Source organism: Heptranchias perlo, chromosome 2 (assembly GCF_035084215.1).
Source record: "Heptranchias perlo isolate sHepPer1 chromosome 2, sHepPer1.hap1, whole genome shotgun sequence".
Lineage (NCBI taxonomy): Eukaryota > Metazoa > Chordata > Chondrichthyes > Hexanchiformes > Hexanchidae > Heptranchias > Heptranchias perlo.
In genome coordinates, this window is record NC_090326.1 from 170,250,348 (window position 1) to 170,268,849 (window position 18,502).

At 54.2% G+C, this 18,502-nt stretch overlaps 1 protein-coding gene across 2 annotated transcripts in view; it reads right to left on the minus strand.

Moving 5' to 3' along the window:
* The window catches only part of LOC137300009 (tonsoku-like protein), a 343,926-nt gene that overhangs the window by 166,468 nt on the left and 158,956 nt on the right, over positions 1-18,502 (minus strand). For both annotated transcript variants that reach the window (XM_067969102.1, XM_067969095.1), the window contains exon 3: positions 12,595-12,737. In XM_067969102.1, coding sequence (XP_067825203.1) covers positions 12,595-12,737 — 143 coding nt within the window. The remainder of the gene's footprint in view (positions 1-12,594; positions 12,738-18,502) is intronic.

Below are 18,502 nucleotides of genomic sequence, written 5' to 3' on the forward strand. Positions count from 1 at the left end.
GAATGGACACGTCAATTACAGGAATGGACACGTCACTGACAGGAATGGACACGTCACTGACAGGAATGGAGACCTCACTTACAGGAATGGACACGTCACTGACAGGAATGGACACGTCACTTACAGGAATGGACACGTCACTTACAGGAATGGAGACCTCACTGACAGGAATGGACACCTCACTTACAGGAATGGACACGTCACTGACAGGAATGGACACGTCACTTACAGGAATGGACACGTCACTTACAGGATTGGACAGGTCACTGACAGGAATGGACACGTCACTGACAGGAATGGACACGTCACTGACAGGAATGGAGACCTCACTTACAGGAATGGACACGTCACTTACAGGAATGGACACGTGACTGACAGGAATGGACACGTCACTGACAGGAATGGACACGTCACTGACAGGAATGGACACGTCACTTACAGGATTGGACAGGTCACTGACAGGAATGGACACGTCACTGACAGGAATGGACACATCACTGACAGGAATGGACACGTCACTGACAGGAATGGACACGTCACTGACAGGAATGGACACGTCACTGACAGGAATGGACACGTCACTTACAGGAATGGAGACCTCACTTACAGGAATGGACACGTCAGTTACAGGAATGGAGACCTCACTGACAGGAATGGACACGTCACTGACAGGAATGGACACGTCACTTACAGGAATGGACACGTCAATTACAGGAATGGAGACCTCACTTACAGGAATGGACACGTCACTGACAGGAATGGACACGTCACTGACAGGAATGGACACGTCACTGACAGGAATGGACACGTCACTGACAGGAATGGAGACCTCACTTACAGGAATGGACACGTCAATTACAGGAATGGAGACCTCACTTACAGGAATGGACACGTCACTTACAGGAATGGACACGTCACTGACAGGAATGGACACGTCAGTTACAGGAATGGAGACCTCACTTACAGGAATGGACATGTCACTGACAGGAATGGACACGTCACTTACAGGAATGGAGACCTCACTTACAGGAATGGACACGTCACTTACAGGAATGGAGACCTCACTGACAGGAATGGACACGTCACTGACAGGAATGGACACGTCACTGACAGGAATGGAGACCTCACTGACAGGAATGGACACGTCACTGACAGGAATGGACACGTCACTTACAGGAATGGACACGTCAGTTACAGGAATGGAGACCTCACTGACAGGAATGGACACGTCACTTACAGGAATGGAGACCTCACTGACAGGAATGGACACGTCACTGACAGGAATGGAGACCTCACTTACAGGAATGGACACGTCACTGACAGGAATGGACACGTCACTTACTGGAATGGACACGTCACTTACAGGAATGGACACGTCAATTACAGGAATGGACACGTCAATTACAGGATTGGACACGTCACTGACAGGAATGGACACGTCACTTACAGGAATGGAGACCTCACTTACAGGAATGGACACGTCACTGACAGGAATGGACACGTCACTGACAGGAATGGAGACCTCACTTACAGGAATGGACACATCACTGACAGGAATGGACACGTCACTGACAGGAATGGAGACGTCAGTTACAGGAATGGACACGTCACTTACAGGAATGGAGACCTCACTTACAGGAATGGAGACGTCACTGACAGGAATGGACACGTCACTTACAGGAATGGACACGTCACTGACAGGAATGGACACGTCACTGACAGGAATGGAGACCTCACTTACAGGAATGGACACGTCACTTACAGGAATGGACACGTCACTGACAGGAATGGAGACCTCACTGACAGGAATGGACACGTCACTTACAGGAATGGAGACGTCACTGACAGGAATGGACACGTCACTGACAGGAATGGAGACCTCACTTACAGGAATGGAGACCTCACTTACAGGAATGGAGACCTCACTTACAGGAATGGACACGTCACTGACAGGAATGGACACGTCACTTACAGGAATGGAGACCTCACTTACAGGAATGGAGACCTCACTGACAGGAATGGACACGTCACTGACAGGAATGGAGACGTCACTTACAGGAATGGACACGTCACTGACAGGAATGGACACGTCACTGACAGGAATGGACACGTCACTGACAGGAATGGAGACCTCACTTACAGGAATGGAGACCTCACTTACAGGAATGGACACGTCACTGACAGGAATGGACACGTCACTTACTGGAATGGACACGTCACTTACAGGAATGGACACGTCAATTACAGGAATGGACACGTCAATTACAGGATTGGACACGTCACTGACAGGAATGGACACGTCACTTACAGGAATGGAGACCTCACTTACAGGAATGGACACGTCACTGACAGGAATGGACACGTCACTGACAGGAATGGAGACCTCACTTACTGGAATGGACACGTCACTTACAGGAATGGACACGTCAATTACAGGAATGGACACGTCAATTACAGGATTGGACACGTCACTGACAGGAATGGACACGTCACTTACAGGAATGGAGACCTCACTTACAGGAATGGACACGTCACTGACAGGAATGGACACGTCACTGACAGGAATGGAGACGTCAGTTACAGGAATGGACACGTCACTTACAGGAATGGAGACCTCACTTACAGGAATGGAGACGTCACTGACAGGAATGGACACGTCACTTACAGGAATGGACACGTCACTGACAGGAATGGAGACCTCACTGACAGGAATGGACACGTCACTTACAGGAATGGAGACGTCACTGACAGGAATGGACACGTCACTGACAGGAATGGAGACCTCACTTACAGGAATGGACACGTCACTTACAGGAATGGAGACCTCACTTACAGGAATGGACACGTCACTGACAGGAATGGACACGTCACTTACAGGAATGGAGACCTCACTTACAGGAATGGAGACCTCACTTACAGGAATGGAGACCTCACTTACAGGAATGGACACGTCACTGACAGGAATGGACACGTCACTTACAGGAATGGAGACGTCACTTACAGGAATGGACACGTCACTGACAGGAATGGACACGTCACTGACAGGAATGGAGACGTCACTTACAGGAATGGACACGTCACTGACAGGAATGGACACGTCACTGACAGGAATGGAGACGTCACTTACAGGAATGGAGACCTCACTTACAGGAATGGAGACCTCACTGACAGGAATGGACACGTCACTGACAGGAATGGAGACGTCACTTACAGGAATGGACACGTCACTGACAGGAATGGACACGTCACTGACAGGAATGGACACGTCACTGACAGGAATGGAGACCTCACTTACAGGAATGGAGACCTCACTTACAGGAATGGAGACCTCACTTACAGGAATGGACACGTCACTGACAGGAATGGACACGTCACTTACAGGAATGGAGACCTCACTTACAGGAATGGACACGTCACTTACAGGAATGGACACGTCACTTACAGGAATGGACACGTCACTGACAGGAATGGACACGTCACTGACAGGAATGGACACGTCACTGACAGGAATGGACACGTCACTGACAGGAATGGAGACCTCACTTACAGGAATGGACACGTCACTTACAGGAATGGAGACCTCACTGACAGGAATGGACACGTCACTTACAGGAATGGACACGTCACTTACAGGAATGGACACGTCACTGACAGGAATGGACACGTCACTTACAGGAATGTAGACCTCACTTACAGGAATGGACACGTCACTTACAGGAATGTAGACCTCACTTACAGGAATGGACACGTCACTTACAGGAATGTAGACCTCACTTACAGGAATGGACACGTCACTTACAGGAATGGACACGTCACTGACAGGAATGTAGACCTCACTTACAGGAATGGACACGTCACTTACAGGAATGTAGACCTCACTTACAGGAATGGACACGTAACTTACAGGAATGGACACGTCACTTACAGGAATGGACACGTCACTGACAGGAATGGACACGTCACTGACAGGAATGGACACGTCACTGACAGGAATGGAGACCTCACTTACAGGAATGGACACGTCACTTACAGGAATGTAGACCTCACTTACAGGAATGGACACGTCACTTACAGGAATGGACACGTCACTGACAGGAATGGTCACGTCACTTACAGGAATGGAGACCTCACTTACAGGAATGGACACGTCACTGACAGGAATGGACACGTCAGTTACAGGAATGGACACGTCACTGACAGGAATGGACACGTCACTTACAGGAATGGAGACCTCACTTACAGGAATGGACACGTCACTGACAGGAATGGACACGTCAGTTACAGGAATGGAGACCTCACTTACAGGAATGGACACGTCACTTACAGGAATGGACACGTCACTTACAGGAATGGAGACCTCACTTACAGGAATGGACACGTCACTTACAGGAATGGACACGTCACTGACAGGAATGGACACGTCACTTACAGGAATGGACACGTCACTGACAGGAATGGAGACCTCACTGACAGGAATGGACACGTCACTTACAGGAATGGACACGTCACTTACAGGAAGGGACACGTCACTGAAAGGAATGGACACGTCACTTACAGGAATGGACACGTCAATTACAGGAATGGACACGTCACTTACAGGAATGGACACGTCACTTACAGGAAGGGACACGTCACTGACAGGAATGGACACGTCACTTACAGGAATGGACACGTCAATTACAGGAATGGACACGTCACTGACAGGAATGGACACGTCACTGACAGGAATGGAGACCTCACTTACAGGAATGGACACGTCACTGACAGGAATGGACACGTCACTTACAGGAATGGACACGTCACTTACAGGAATGGAGACCTCACTGACAGGAATGGACACCTCACTTACAGGAATGGACACGTCACTGACAGGAATGGACACGTCACTTACAGGAATGGACACGTCACTTACAGGATTGGACAGGTCACTGACAGGAATGGACACGTCACTTACAGGATTGGACAGGTCACTGACAGGAATGGACACGTCACTGACAGGAATGGACACGTCACTGACAGGAATGGAGACCTCACTTACAGGAATGGAGACCTCACTGACAGGAATGGACACGTCACTTACAGGAATGGACACGTGACTGACAGGAATGGACACGTCACTGACAGGAATGGACACGTCACTGACAGGAATGGACACGTCACTTACAGGATTGGACAGGTCACTGACAGGAATGGACACGTCACTGACAGGAATGGACACGTCACTGACAGGAATGGAGACGTCACTGACAGGAATGGACACGTCACTGACAGGAATGGAGACCTCACTTACAGGAATGGACACGTCACTTACAGGAATGGAGACCTCACTTACAGGAATGGACACGTCACTGACAGGAATGGACACGTCACTTACAGGAATGGAGACCTCACTTACAGGAATGGAGACCTCACTTACAGGAATGGAGACCTCACTTACAGGAATGGACACGTCACTGACAGGAATGGACACGTCACTTACAGGAATGGAGACCTCACTTACAGGAATGGAGACCTCACTGACAGGAATGGACACGTCACTGACAGGAATGGAGACGTCACTTACAGGAATGGACACGTCACTGACAGGAATGGACACGTCACTGACAGGAATGGACACGTCACTGACAGGAATGGAGACCTCACTTACAGGAATGGAGACCTCACTTACAGGAATGGACACGTCACTTACAGGAATGGACACGTCACTTACAGGAATGGAGACCTCACTTACAGGAATGGACACGTCACTTACAGGAATGGACACGTCACTTACAGGAATGGACACGTCACTGACAGGAATGGACACGTCACTGACAGGAATGGACACGTCACTGACAGGAATGGAGACCTCACTTACAGGAATGGACACGTCACTTACAGGAATGGAGACCTCACTGACAGGAATGGACACGTCACTTACAGGAATGGACACGTCACTTACAGGAATGGACACGTCACTGACAGGAATGGACACGTCACTTACAGGAATGTAGACCTCACTTACAGGAATGGACACGTCACTTACAGGAATGTAGACCTCACTTACAGGAATGGACACGTCACTTACAGGAATGTAGACCTCACTGACAGGAATGGAGACATCACTGACAGGAATGGACACGTCACTGACAGGAATGTAGACCTCACTTACAGGAATGGACACGTCACTTACAGGAATGTAGACCTCACTTACAGGAATGGACACGTCACTTACAGGAATGGACACGTCACTGACAGGAATGGACACGTCACTGACAGGAATGTAGACCTCACTTACAGGAATGGACACGTCACTTACAGGAATGTAGACCTCACTTACAGGAATGGACACGTAACTTACAGGAATGGACACGTCACTTACAGGAATGGACACGTCACTGACAGGAATGGACACGTCACTGACAGGAATGGACACGTCACTGACAGGAATGGAGACCTCACTTACAGGAATGGACACGTCACTTACAGGAATGTAGACCTCACTTACAGGAATGGACACGTCACTTACAGGAATGTAGACCTCACTTACAGGAATGGACACGTCACTTACAGGAATGTAGACCTCACTTACAGGAATGGACACGTCACTTACAGGAATGGACACGTCACTGACAGGAATGGTCACGTCACTTACAGGAATGGAGACCTCACTTACAGGAATGGACACGTCACTGACAGGAATGGACACGTCAGTTACAGGAATGGACACGTCACTGACAGGAATGGACACGTCACTTACAGGAATGGAGACCTCACTTACAGGAATGGACACGTCACTGACAGGAATGGACACGTCAGTTACAGGAATGGAGACCTCACTTACAGGAATGGACACGTCACTTACAGGAATGGACACGTCACTTACAGGAATGGAGACCTCACTTACAGGAATGGACACGTCACTTACAGGAATGGACACGTCACTGACAGGAATGGACACGTCACTTACAGGAATGGACACGTCACTGACAGGAATGGAGACCTCACTGACAGGAATGGACACGTCACTTACAGGAATGGACACGTCACTTACAGGAAGGGACACGTCACTGAAAGGAATGGACACGTCACTTACAGGAATGGACACGTCAATTACAGGAATGGACACGTCACTTACAGGAATGGACACGTCACTTACAGGAAGGGACACGTCACTGACAGGAATGGACACGTCACTTACAGGAATGGACACGTCAATTACAGGAATGGACACGTCACTGACAGGAATGGACACGTCACTGACAGGAATGGAGACCTCACTTACAGGAATGGACACGTCACTGACAGGAATGGACACGTCACTTACAGGAATGGACACGTCACTTACAGGAATGGAGACCTCACTGACAGGAATGGACACCTCACTTACAGGAATGGACACGTCACTGACAGGAATGGACACGTCACTTACAGGAATGGACACGTCACTTACAGGATTGGACAGGTCACTGACAGGAATGGACACGTCACTTACAGGATTGGACAGGTCACTGACAGGAATGGACACGTCACTGACAGGAATGGACACGTCACTGACAGGAATGGAGACCTCACTTACAGGAATGGAGACCTCACTGACAGGAATGGACACGTCACTTACAGGAATGGACACGTGACTGACAGGAATGGACACGTCACTGACAGGAATGGAGACCTCACTTACAGGAATGGACACGTCACTGACAGGAATGGACACGTCACTGACAGGAATGGAGACGTCAGTTACAGGAATGGACACGTCACTTACAGGAATGGAGACCTCACTTACAGGAATGGAGACGTCACTGACAGGAATGGACACGTCACTTACAGGAATGGACACGTCACTGACAGGAATGGAGACCTCACTGACAGGAATGGACACGTCACTGACAGGAATGGACACGTCACTGACAGGAATGGAGACCTCACTGACAGGAATGGACACGTCACTGACAGGAATGGACACGTCACTTACAGGAATGGACACGTCAGTTACAGGAATGGAGACCTCACTGACAGGAATGGACACGTCACTTACAGGAATGGAGACCTCACTGACAGGAATGGACACGTCACTGACAGGAATGGAGACCTCACTTACAGGAATGGACACGTCACTGACAGGAATGGACACGTCACTTACTGGAATGGACACGTCACTTACAGGAATGGACACGTCAATTACAGGAATGGACACGTCAATTACAGGAATGGACACGTCACTGACAGGAATGGACACGTCACTTACAGGAATGGAGACCTCACTTACAGGAATGGACACGTCACTGACAGGAATGGACACGTCACTGACAGGAATGGAGACCTCACTTACAGGAATGGACACGTCACTGACAGGAATGGACACGTCACTGACAGGAATGGAGACGTCAGTTACAGGAATGGACACGTCACTTACAGGAATGGAGACCTCACTTACAGGAATGGAGACGTCACTGACAGGAATGGACACGTCACTTACAGGAATGGACACGTCACTGACAGGAATGGAGACCTCACTGACAGGAATGGACACGTCACTTACAGGAATGGAGACGTCAGTTACAGGAATGGACACGTCACTTACAGGAATGGAGACCTCACTTACAGGAATGGACACGTCACTGACAGGAATGGACACGTCACTTACAGGAATGGAGACCTCACTTACAGGAATGGAGACCTCACTGACAGGAATGGACACGTCACTGACAGGAATGGAGACGTCAGTTACAGGAATGGACACGTCACTGACAGGAATGGACACGTCACTTACAGGAATGGAGACCTCACTTACAGGAATGGACACGTCACTGACAGGAATGGACACGTCACTTACAGGAATGGAGACCTCACTTACAGGAATGGACACCTCACTTACAGGAATGGAGACCTCACTGACAGGAATGGACACGTCACTTACAGGAATGGACACGTCACTTACAGGAATGGACACGTCACTGACAGGAATGGACACGTCACTGACAGGAATGGACACGTCACTGACAGGAATGGAGACCTCACTTACAGGAATGGACACGTCACTTACAGGAATGGAGACCTCACTGACAGGAATGGACACGTCACTTACAGGAATGGACACGTCACTTACAGGAATGGACACGTCACTGACAGGAATGGACACGTCACTTACAGGAATGGACACGTCACTTACAGGAATGTAGACCTCACTTACAGGAATGGACACGTCACTTACAGGAATGTAGACCTCACTTACAGGAATGGACACGTCACTTACAGGAATGTAGACCTCACTTACAGGAATGGACACGTCACTTACAGGAATGGACACGTCACTTACAGGAATGGACACGTCACTGACAGGAATGTAGACCTCACTTACAGGAATGGACACGTCACTTACAGGAATGTAGACCTCACTTACAGGAATGGACACGTCACTTACAGGAATGTAGACCTCACTTACAGGAATGGACACGTCACTTACAGGAATGGACACGTAACTTACAGGAATGGACACGTCACTTTCAGGAATGGACACGTCACTGACAGGAATGGACACCTCACTGACAGGAATGGACACGTCACTGACAGGAATGGAGACCTCACTTACAGGAATGGACACGTCACTTACAGGAATGTAGACCTCACTTACAGGAATGGACACGTCACTTACAGGAATGTAGACCTCACTTACAGGAATGGACACGTCACTTACAGGAATGTAGACCTCACTTACAGGAATGGACACGTAACTTACAGGAATGGACACGTCACTTACAGGAATGGACACGTCACTGACAGGAATGGACACGTCACTGACAGGAATGGACACGTCACTGACAGGAATGGAGACCTCACTTACAGGAATGGACACGTCAATGACAGGAATGGACACGTCAATGACAGGAATGGACACGTCACTTACAGGAATGGACACGTCACTTACAGGAATGGAGACCTCACTTACAGGAATGGACACGTCACTGACAGGAATGGAGACATCACTGACAGGAATGGACACGTCACTGACAGGAATGGAGACCTCACTGACAGGAATGGACACGTCACTTACAGGAATGGAGACCTCACTTACAGGAATGGACACGTCACTGACAGGAATGGACACGTCAGTTACAGGAATGGAGACCTCACTTACAGGAATGGACACGTCACTTACAGGAATGGACACGTCACTTACAGGAATGGACACGTCACTGACAGGAATGGAGACATCACTGACAGGAATGGACACGTCACTGACAGGAATGGAGACCTCACTGACAGGAATGGACACGTCACTTACAGGAATGGAGACCTCACTTACAGGAATGGACACGTCACTGACAGGAATGGACACGTCAGTTACAGGAATGGACACGTCACTGACAGGAATGGACACGTCACTTACAGGAATGGAGACCTCACTTACAGGAATGGACACGTCACTGACAGGAATGGACACGTCAGTTACAGGAATGGAGACCTCACTTACAGGAATGGACACGTCACTTACAGGAATGGAGACCTCACTTACAGGAATGGACACGTCACTGACAGGAATGGACACGTCACTTACAGGAATGGACACGTCACTGACAGGAATGGAGACCTCACTGACAGGAATGGACACGTCACTTACAGGAATGGACATGTCAATTACAGGAATGGAGACCTCACTTACAGGAATGGACACTTCACTGACAGGAATGGAGACCTCACTGACAGGAATGGACACGTCACTTACAGGAATGGACACGTCACTTACAGGAATGGACACGTCAATTACAGGAATGGACACGTCACTTACAGGAATGGACACGTCACTTACAGGAAGGGACACGTCACTGACAGGAATGGACACCTCACTTACAGGAATGGAGACCTCACTGACAGGAATGGACACGTCACTGACAGGAATGGAGACCTCACTTACAGGAATGGACACGTCACTGACAGGAATGGACACGTCACTTACAGGAATGGACACGTCACTTACAGGAATGGAGACCTCACTTACAGGAATGGACACGTCAATGACAGGAATGGACACGTCACTGACAGGAATGGACACGTAACTTGCAGGAATGGAGACCTCACTTACAGGAATGGACACGTCACTGACAGGAATGGACACGTCACTGACAGGAATGGACACGTCACTTACAGGAATGGAGACCTCACTTACAGGAATGGACACGTCACTTACAGGAATGGAGACCTCACTTACAGGAATGGACACGTCACTTACTGGAATGGACACGTCACTGACAGGAATGGACACGTCACTGACAGGAATGGACACGTCACTTACAGGAATGGAACCTTCTGTGGAGTCTGGACCCGTCAGACCGAAGTGTAATTAATACAGGAATACACTGTAAGCACCCATTCCCTCCCCCACCCTAAACATTCACTCCCTTCACCACCGGCACACCGTGGCTGCAGTGTGTACCATCCACAGGATGCACTGCAGCAACTCGCCAAGGCTTCTTCGACAGCACCTCCCAAACCCACGACCTCTACCACCTAGAAGGACAAGGGCAGCAGGCACATGGGAACAACACCACCTGCACGTTCCCCTCCAAGTCACACACCATCCCGACTTGGAAATATATCGCCGTTCCTTCATCGTCGCTGGGTCAAAATCCTGGAACTCCCTTCCTAACAGCACTGTGGGAGAACCGTCACCACACGGACTGCAGCGGTTCAAGAAGGCCCATCACCAGGGGCCAGGGTGAGTGGAGGGAGGAGCGAGTGGGGGAGGGGCGGGGTGAGCGGGGGCGGGGTGAATGGGGTGGCCGGGCGAGCGGTGGGGGAGGGGCGAGGGGCGAGTGGGGGAGGGGCTAACAGGGGGACGGGGCCAGCAGGGCAACACCTGTTAGCCTTGTCCCTGACCGCAAATAATATTCGTGCTTCCAGCTCAATATCATGACATGACTCAGGGCTGCAGCCAGTACTACCCGTGCTACTCATTGGCTGCACAAGTAAGAACATAAGAAATAGGAGCAGGAGTAGGCCATTCAGCCCCTCGAGCCTGCCCCGCCATTCAATAAGATCATGGCCGATCTTTGACCTCAACTCCACTTTCCTGCCCGATCCCCATATCCCTTGATGCCCCGAGAGTCCAAAAATCTATCGATCTCAGCCTTGAATATACTCAACGACTCAGCATCCACAGCCCTCTGGGGTGGAGAATTCCAAAGATTCACCACCCTCTGACCCTCCGCCCGATATCGGGTGTCTCTGACACCCCTTAAAGGCAGCCAGCACCTCTTCAAGTGCAGGCTGCATTCTGGCTCCGGACAAAAGCTTGAAAGGAGAGAAATTGCTGCAGGAAGCACTGAGAGAGCAACAAGGTTCTCTGAGGCTGCCTTGAGGTCCTGGTCAGGGCAGTGGACAGGAGGAGGGAGGTCCTCTTTCCCCCAGGGGGCAAAAAACCTCTTCCAGGTAACACCTCCACCCGCAATGGGAAGAGGTCACTGAGGAGGACAATGCCAGGAGCTTAACTCCCAGGACATTGCTGTAACATCGGAAAAAGTTCAATGACCTCGCCAAAGTTGTCAAGGTAAGAGTGTTGCTCTCTCACTCTCTGCTCACACCTCGAGCCCGTTCTCTCTGTCACTAATTTACCTTCAGGGAAGCCTCCCAATTTCTGAGCTCCAGGAAACACTCGCCAATCATCCGGTGCGCGACCCCACAGCCAATCACGTCTCTCCGCATCGTCAACAGCAGCAATTCCTGTTCGAGCTGCTGAATCGCTTCCTGGAACTGGCCTATTGGGGATCAAGAGCAGATCGAGAGCGGATCGAGAGCGGATCGAGAGCGGATCGAGAGAGGATCGAGAGAGGATCGAGGGCGGATCGAGGGGGGATCGAGGGCGGATCGAGGGCGGATCGAGAGAGGATCGAGGGAGGATCGAGGGCGGAGCGAGGGCGGATCGAGAGAGGATCGAGAGAGGATCGAGAGAGGATCGAGAGCGGATCGAGAGAGGATCGAGAGAGGATCGAGGGGGGATCGAGGGCGGATCGAGAGAGGATCGAGGGAGGATCGAGAGCGGATCGAGAGAGGATCGAGAGCGGATCGAGAGCGGATCGAGGGCGGATCGAGCGCGGATCGAGAGAGGATCGAGAGGGGATCGAGGGCGGATCGAGGGCGGATCGAGAGCGGATCGAGGGCGGATCGAGGGCGGATCGAGAGCGGATCGAGAGCGGATCGAAAGAGGATCCAGAGCGGATCGAGAGCGGATCGAGAGCGGATCGAGAGAGGATCGAGGGCGGATCGAGGGCGGATCGAGAGCGGATCGAGAGCGGATCGAGGGCGGATCGAGGGGGGATCGAGGGCGGATCGAGGGAGGATCGAGGGCGGAGCGAGGGCGGATCGAGGGCGGATCGAGGGAGGATCGAGGGCGGATCGAGGGGGGATCGAGGGCGGATCGAGGGAGGATCGAGGGCGGAGCGAGGGCGGATCGAGGGCGGATCGAGAGAGGATCGAGGGCGGATCGAGAGCGGATCGAGGGCGGATCGAGAGCGGATCGAGGGCGGATCGAGAGAGGATCGAGAGCGGATCGAGGGCGGATCGAGAGAGGATCGAGAGCGGATCGAGAGCGGATCGAGAGCGGAGTGAGAGCGGATCGAGAGCGGATCGAGAGCGGATCGAGAGCGGATCGAGAGCGGAGTGAGAGAGGATCGAGAGCGGATCGAGAGCGGATCGAGAGAGGATCGAGAGAGGATCGAGAGAGGATCGAGGGCGGATCGAGGGGGGATCGAGGGCGGATCGAGGGCGGATCGAGGGCGGATCGAGGGCGGATCGAGGGGGGATCGAGAGCGGATCGAGGGCGGATCGAGGGGGGATCGAGAGAGGATCGAGAGAGGATCGAGGGCGGATCGAGGGGGGATCGAGAGAGGATCGAGAGAGGATCGAGGGCGGATCGAGGGGGGATCGAGGGCGGATCGAGGGCGGATCGAGGGCGGATCGAGGGGGGATCGAGAGCGGATCGAGGGCGGATCGAGGGCGGATCGAGGGCGGATCGAGGGCGGATCGAGAGCGGATCGAGAGAGGATCGAGGGCGGATCGAGGGCGGATCGAGGGCGGATCGAGAGCGGATCGAGGGAGGATCGAGAGAGGATCGAGGGCGGGTCGAGGGAGGATCGAGAGAGGATCGAGGGCGGGTCGAGGGCGGATCGAGAGAGGATCGAGAGAGGATCGAGGGCGGATCGAGAGAGGATCGAGAGAGGATCGAGGGAGGATCGAGAGAGGATCGAGGGCGGATCGAGGGAGGATCGAGAGAGGATCGAGAGAGGATCGAGGGCGGATCGAGAGAGGATCGAGAGAGGATCGAGGGCGGATCGAGGGAGGATCGAGAGAGGATCGAGAGAGGATCGAGGGCGGATCGAGAGAGGATCGAGAGAGGATCGAGGGAGGATCGAGAGAGGATCGAGAGAGGATCGAGGGCGGATCGAGGGCGGATCGAGAGCGGATCGAGAGCGGATCGAGAGAGGATCGAGGGCGGATCGAGAGAGGATCGAGAGAGGATCGAGGGCGGATCGAGAGCGGATCGAGAGCGGATCGAGAGAGGATCGAGAGAGGATCGAGGGCGGATCGAGAGCGGATCGAGAGCGGATCGAGGGCGGATCGAGGGCGGATCGAGAGAGGATCGAGGGCGGATCGAGAGAGGATCGAGAGAGGATCGAGAGCGGATCGAGAGAGGATCGAGAGAGGATCGAGGGCGGATCGAGAGCGGATCGAGGGCGGATCGAGAGCGGATCGAGAGAGGATCGAGAGCGGATCGAGAGAGGATCGAGAGAGGATCGAGAGCGGATCGAGAGCGGATCGAGAGAGGATCGAGAGCGGATCGAGGGCGGATCGAGGGTGGATCGAGGGCGGATCGAGGGCGAAGCGAGGGCGGATCGAGGGCGGATCGAGGGCGGAGTGAGAGAGGATCGAGGGCGGATCGAGAGAGGATCGAGGGCGGATCGAGGGCGGATCGAGAGCGGATCGAGGGCGGATCGAGGGCGGATCGAGGGCGGCTCGAGGGCGGAGTGAGAGAGGATCGAGAGAGGATCGAGGGCGGAGTGAGAGAGGATCGAGGGCGGATCGAGAGAGGATCGAGAGAGGATCGAGGGCGGATCGAGAGAGGATCGAGGGCGGAGTGAGGGCGGATCGAGGGCGGAGTGAGGGAGGATCGAGAGAGGATCGAGGGCGGATCGAGAGAGGATCGAGGGCGGATCGAGAGAGGATCGAGAGAGGATCGAGGGCGGATTGAGAGCGGATCGAGAGAGGATCGAGGGGGGATCGAGAGCGGATCGAGAGAGGATCGAGGGAGGATCGAGGGCGGATCGAGGGCGGATCGAGAGAGGATCGAGAGAGGATCGAGAGCGGATCGAGGGCGGATCGAGAGAGGATCGAGGGAGAATCGAGGGCGGAGCGAGGGCGGATCGAGAGAGGATCGAGAGCGGATCGAGGGCGGATCGAGAGAGGATCGAGAGAGGATCGAGGGCGGATCGAGGGCGGATCGAGGGCGGATCGAGAGAGGATCGAGGGCGGATCGAGAGAGGATCGAGGGAGGATCGAGAGAGGATCGAGAGAGGATCGAGAGCGGATCGAGAGAGGATCGAGAGCGGATCGAGAGAGGATCGAGAGCGGATCGAGAGAGGATCGAGAGCGGATCGAGAGAGGATCGAGAGCGGATCGAGAGAGGATCGAGAGCGGATCGAGAGAGGATCGAGGGCGGATCGAGGGCGGAGCGAGGGCGGATCGAGAGAGGATCGAGAGAGGATCGAGGGCGGATCGAGGGCGGAGCGAGGGCGGATCGAGAGAGGATCGAGGGCGGATCGAGGGCGGATCGAGGGCGGATCGAGAGAGGATCGAGAGAGGATCGAGAGAGGATCGAGGGCGGATCGAGGGGGGATCGAGGGCGGATCGAGGGCGGATCGAGAGAGGATCGAGGGCGGATCGAGGGCGGATCGAGGGCGGATCGAGAGAGGATCGAGGGCGGATCGAGGGCGGATCGAGACAGGATCGAGGGCGGATCGAGAGAGGATCGAGAGCGGATCGAGAGCGGATCGAGAGAGGATCGAGGGCGGATCGAGGGCGGTTCGAGGGCGGATCGAGGGCGGATCGAGAGCGGATCGAGGGCGGATCGAGAGAGGATCGAGACAGGATCGAGGGCGGATCGAGAGAGGATCGAGAGCGGATCGAGAGAGGATCGAGGGCGGATCGAGAGAGGATCGAGAGCGGATCGAGGGCGGATCGAGAGAGGATCGAGAGCGGATCGAGGGCGGATCGAGAGAGGATCGAGAGAGGATCGAGAGCGGATCGAGAGCGGATCGAGAGAGGATCGAGAGCGGATCGAGAGCGGATCGAGGGCGGATCGAGAGAGGATCGAGAGCGGATCGAGAGAGGATCGAGGGCGGATCGAGAGAGGATCGAGAGAGGATCGAGGGCGGATCGAGGGCGGATCGAGGGCGGATCGAGGGCGGATCGAGAGAGGATCGAGGGCGGATCGAGAGAGGATCGAGAGAGGATCGAGGGCGGATCGAGGGCGGATCGAGAGAGGATCGAGAGCGGATCGAGAGCGGATCGAGAGCGGATCGAGAGAGGATCGAGAGCGGATCGAGAGAGGATCGAGGGCGGATCGAGAGCGGATCGAGAGAGGATCGAGAGAGGATCGAGGGCGGATCGAGAACGGATCGAGAGAGGATCGAGAGCGGATCGAGAGAGGATCGAGGGTGGATCGAGAGAGGATCGAGAGCGGATCGAGGGCGGATCGAGAGAGGATCGAGGGCGGATCGAGAGAGGATCGAGGGCGGATCGAGAACGGATCGAGGGCGGATCGAGAACGGATCGAGAGAGGATCGAGAGCGGATCGAGAGAGGATCGAGAGAGGATCGAGAGAGGATCGATAGCGGATCGAGAGCGGATCGAGGGCGGATCGAGAGAGGATCGAGGGCGGATCGAGAACGGATCGAGGGCGGATCGAGAACGGATCGAGGGCGGATCGAGGGCGGATCGAGAGAGGATCGAGAGCGGATCGAGAGAGGATCGAGAGCGGATCGAGAGAGGATCGAGAGAGGATCGAGAGAGGATCGAGGGCGGATCGAGAGAGGATCGAGAGAGGATCGAGAGCGGATCGAGAGAGGATCGAGGGCGGATCGAGAGAGGATCGAGAGAGGATCGAGAGCGGATCGAGAGAGGATCGAGAGAGGATCGATAGCGGATCGAGAGAGGATCGAGGGCGGATCGAGAGAGGATCGAGAGAGGATCGAGAGCGGATCGAGAGAGGATCGAGAGAGGATCGATAGCGGATCGAGAGCGGATCGAGGGCGGATCGAGAACGGATCGAGAGAGGATCGAGAGCGGATCGAGAGAGGATCGAGAGCGGATCGAGAGAGGATCGAGAGAGGATCGAGAGAGGATCGAGGGTGGATCGAGAGAGGATCGAGGGCGGATCGAGAGCGGATCGAGGGCGGATCGAGAGCGGATCGAGAGCGGATCGAGGGCGGATCGAGAGCGGATCGAGAGAGGATCGAGAGAGGATCGAGGGCGGATCGAGAGAGGATCGAGAGAGGATCGAGAGAGGATCGAGGGCGGATCGAGGGCGGATCGAGAGCGGATCGAGAGAGGATCGAGAGAGGATCGAGGGCGGATCGAGAGAGGATCGAGTGAGGATCGAGGGCGGATCGAGAGAGGATCGAGGGCGGATCGAGAGAGGATCGAGAGAGGATCGAGGGCGGATCGAGGGCGGATCGAGGGGGGATCGAGGGCGGATCGAGGGCGGATCGAGAGAGGATCGAGGGCGGATCGAGAGAGGATCGAGGGCGGATCGAGAGAGGATCGAGGGCGGATCGAGAGAGGATCGAGTGAGGATCGAGGGCGGATCGAGAGAGGATCGAGGGCGGATCGAGAGAGGATCTAGAGAGGATCGAGGGCGGATCGAGAGAGGATCGAGGGCGGATCGAGGGGGGATCGAGGGCGGATCGAGGGCGGATCGAGAGAGGATCGAGGGCGGATCGAGAGAGGATCGAGGGCGGATCGAGGGGGGATCGAGGGCAGATCGAGGGGGGATCGAGAGAGGATCGAGAGAGGATCGAGGGCGGATCGAGAGAGGTTCGAGGGCGGATCGAGGGCGGATCGAGAGAGGATCGAGAGAGGATCGAGAGCGGATCGAGAGAGGATCGAGAGAGGATCGAGGGCGGATCGAGGGCGGATCGAGAGAGGATCGAGGGCGGATCGAGGGCGGATCGAGAGAGGATCGAGAGCGGATCGAGAGAGGATCGAGGGCGGATCGAGAGAGGATCGAGGGCGGATCGAGAGAGGATCGAGGGCGGATCGAGGGCGGATCGAGAGAGGATCGAGGGCGGATCGAGAGAGGATCGAGGGCGGATCGAGAGAGGATCGAGGGCGGATCGAGGGCGGATCGAGGGCGGATCGAGGGCGGATCGAGAGAGGATCGAGAGCGGATCGAGGGCGGATCGAGAGCGGATCGGGAGAGGATCGAGGGCGGATCGAGGGGGGATCGAGGGCGGATCGAGGGCGGATC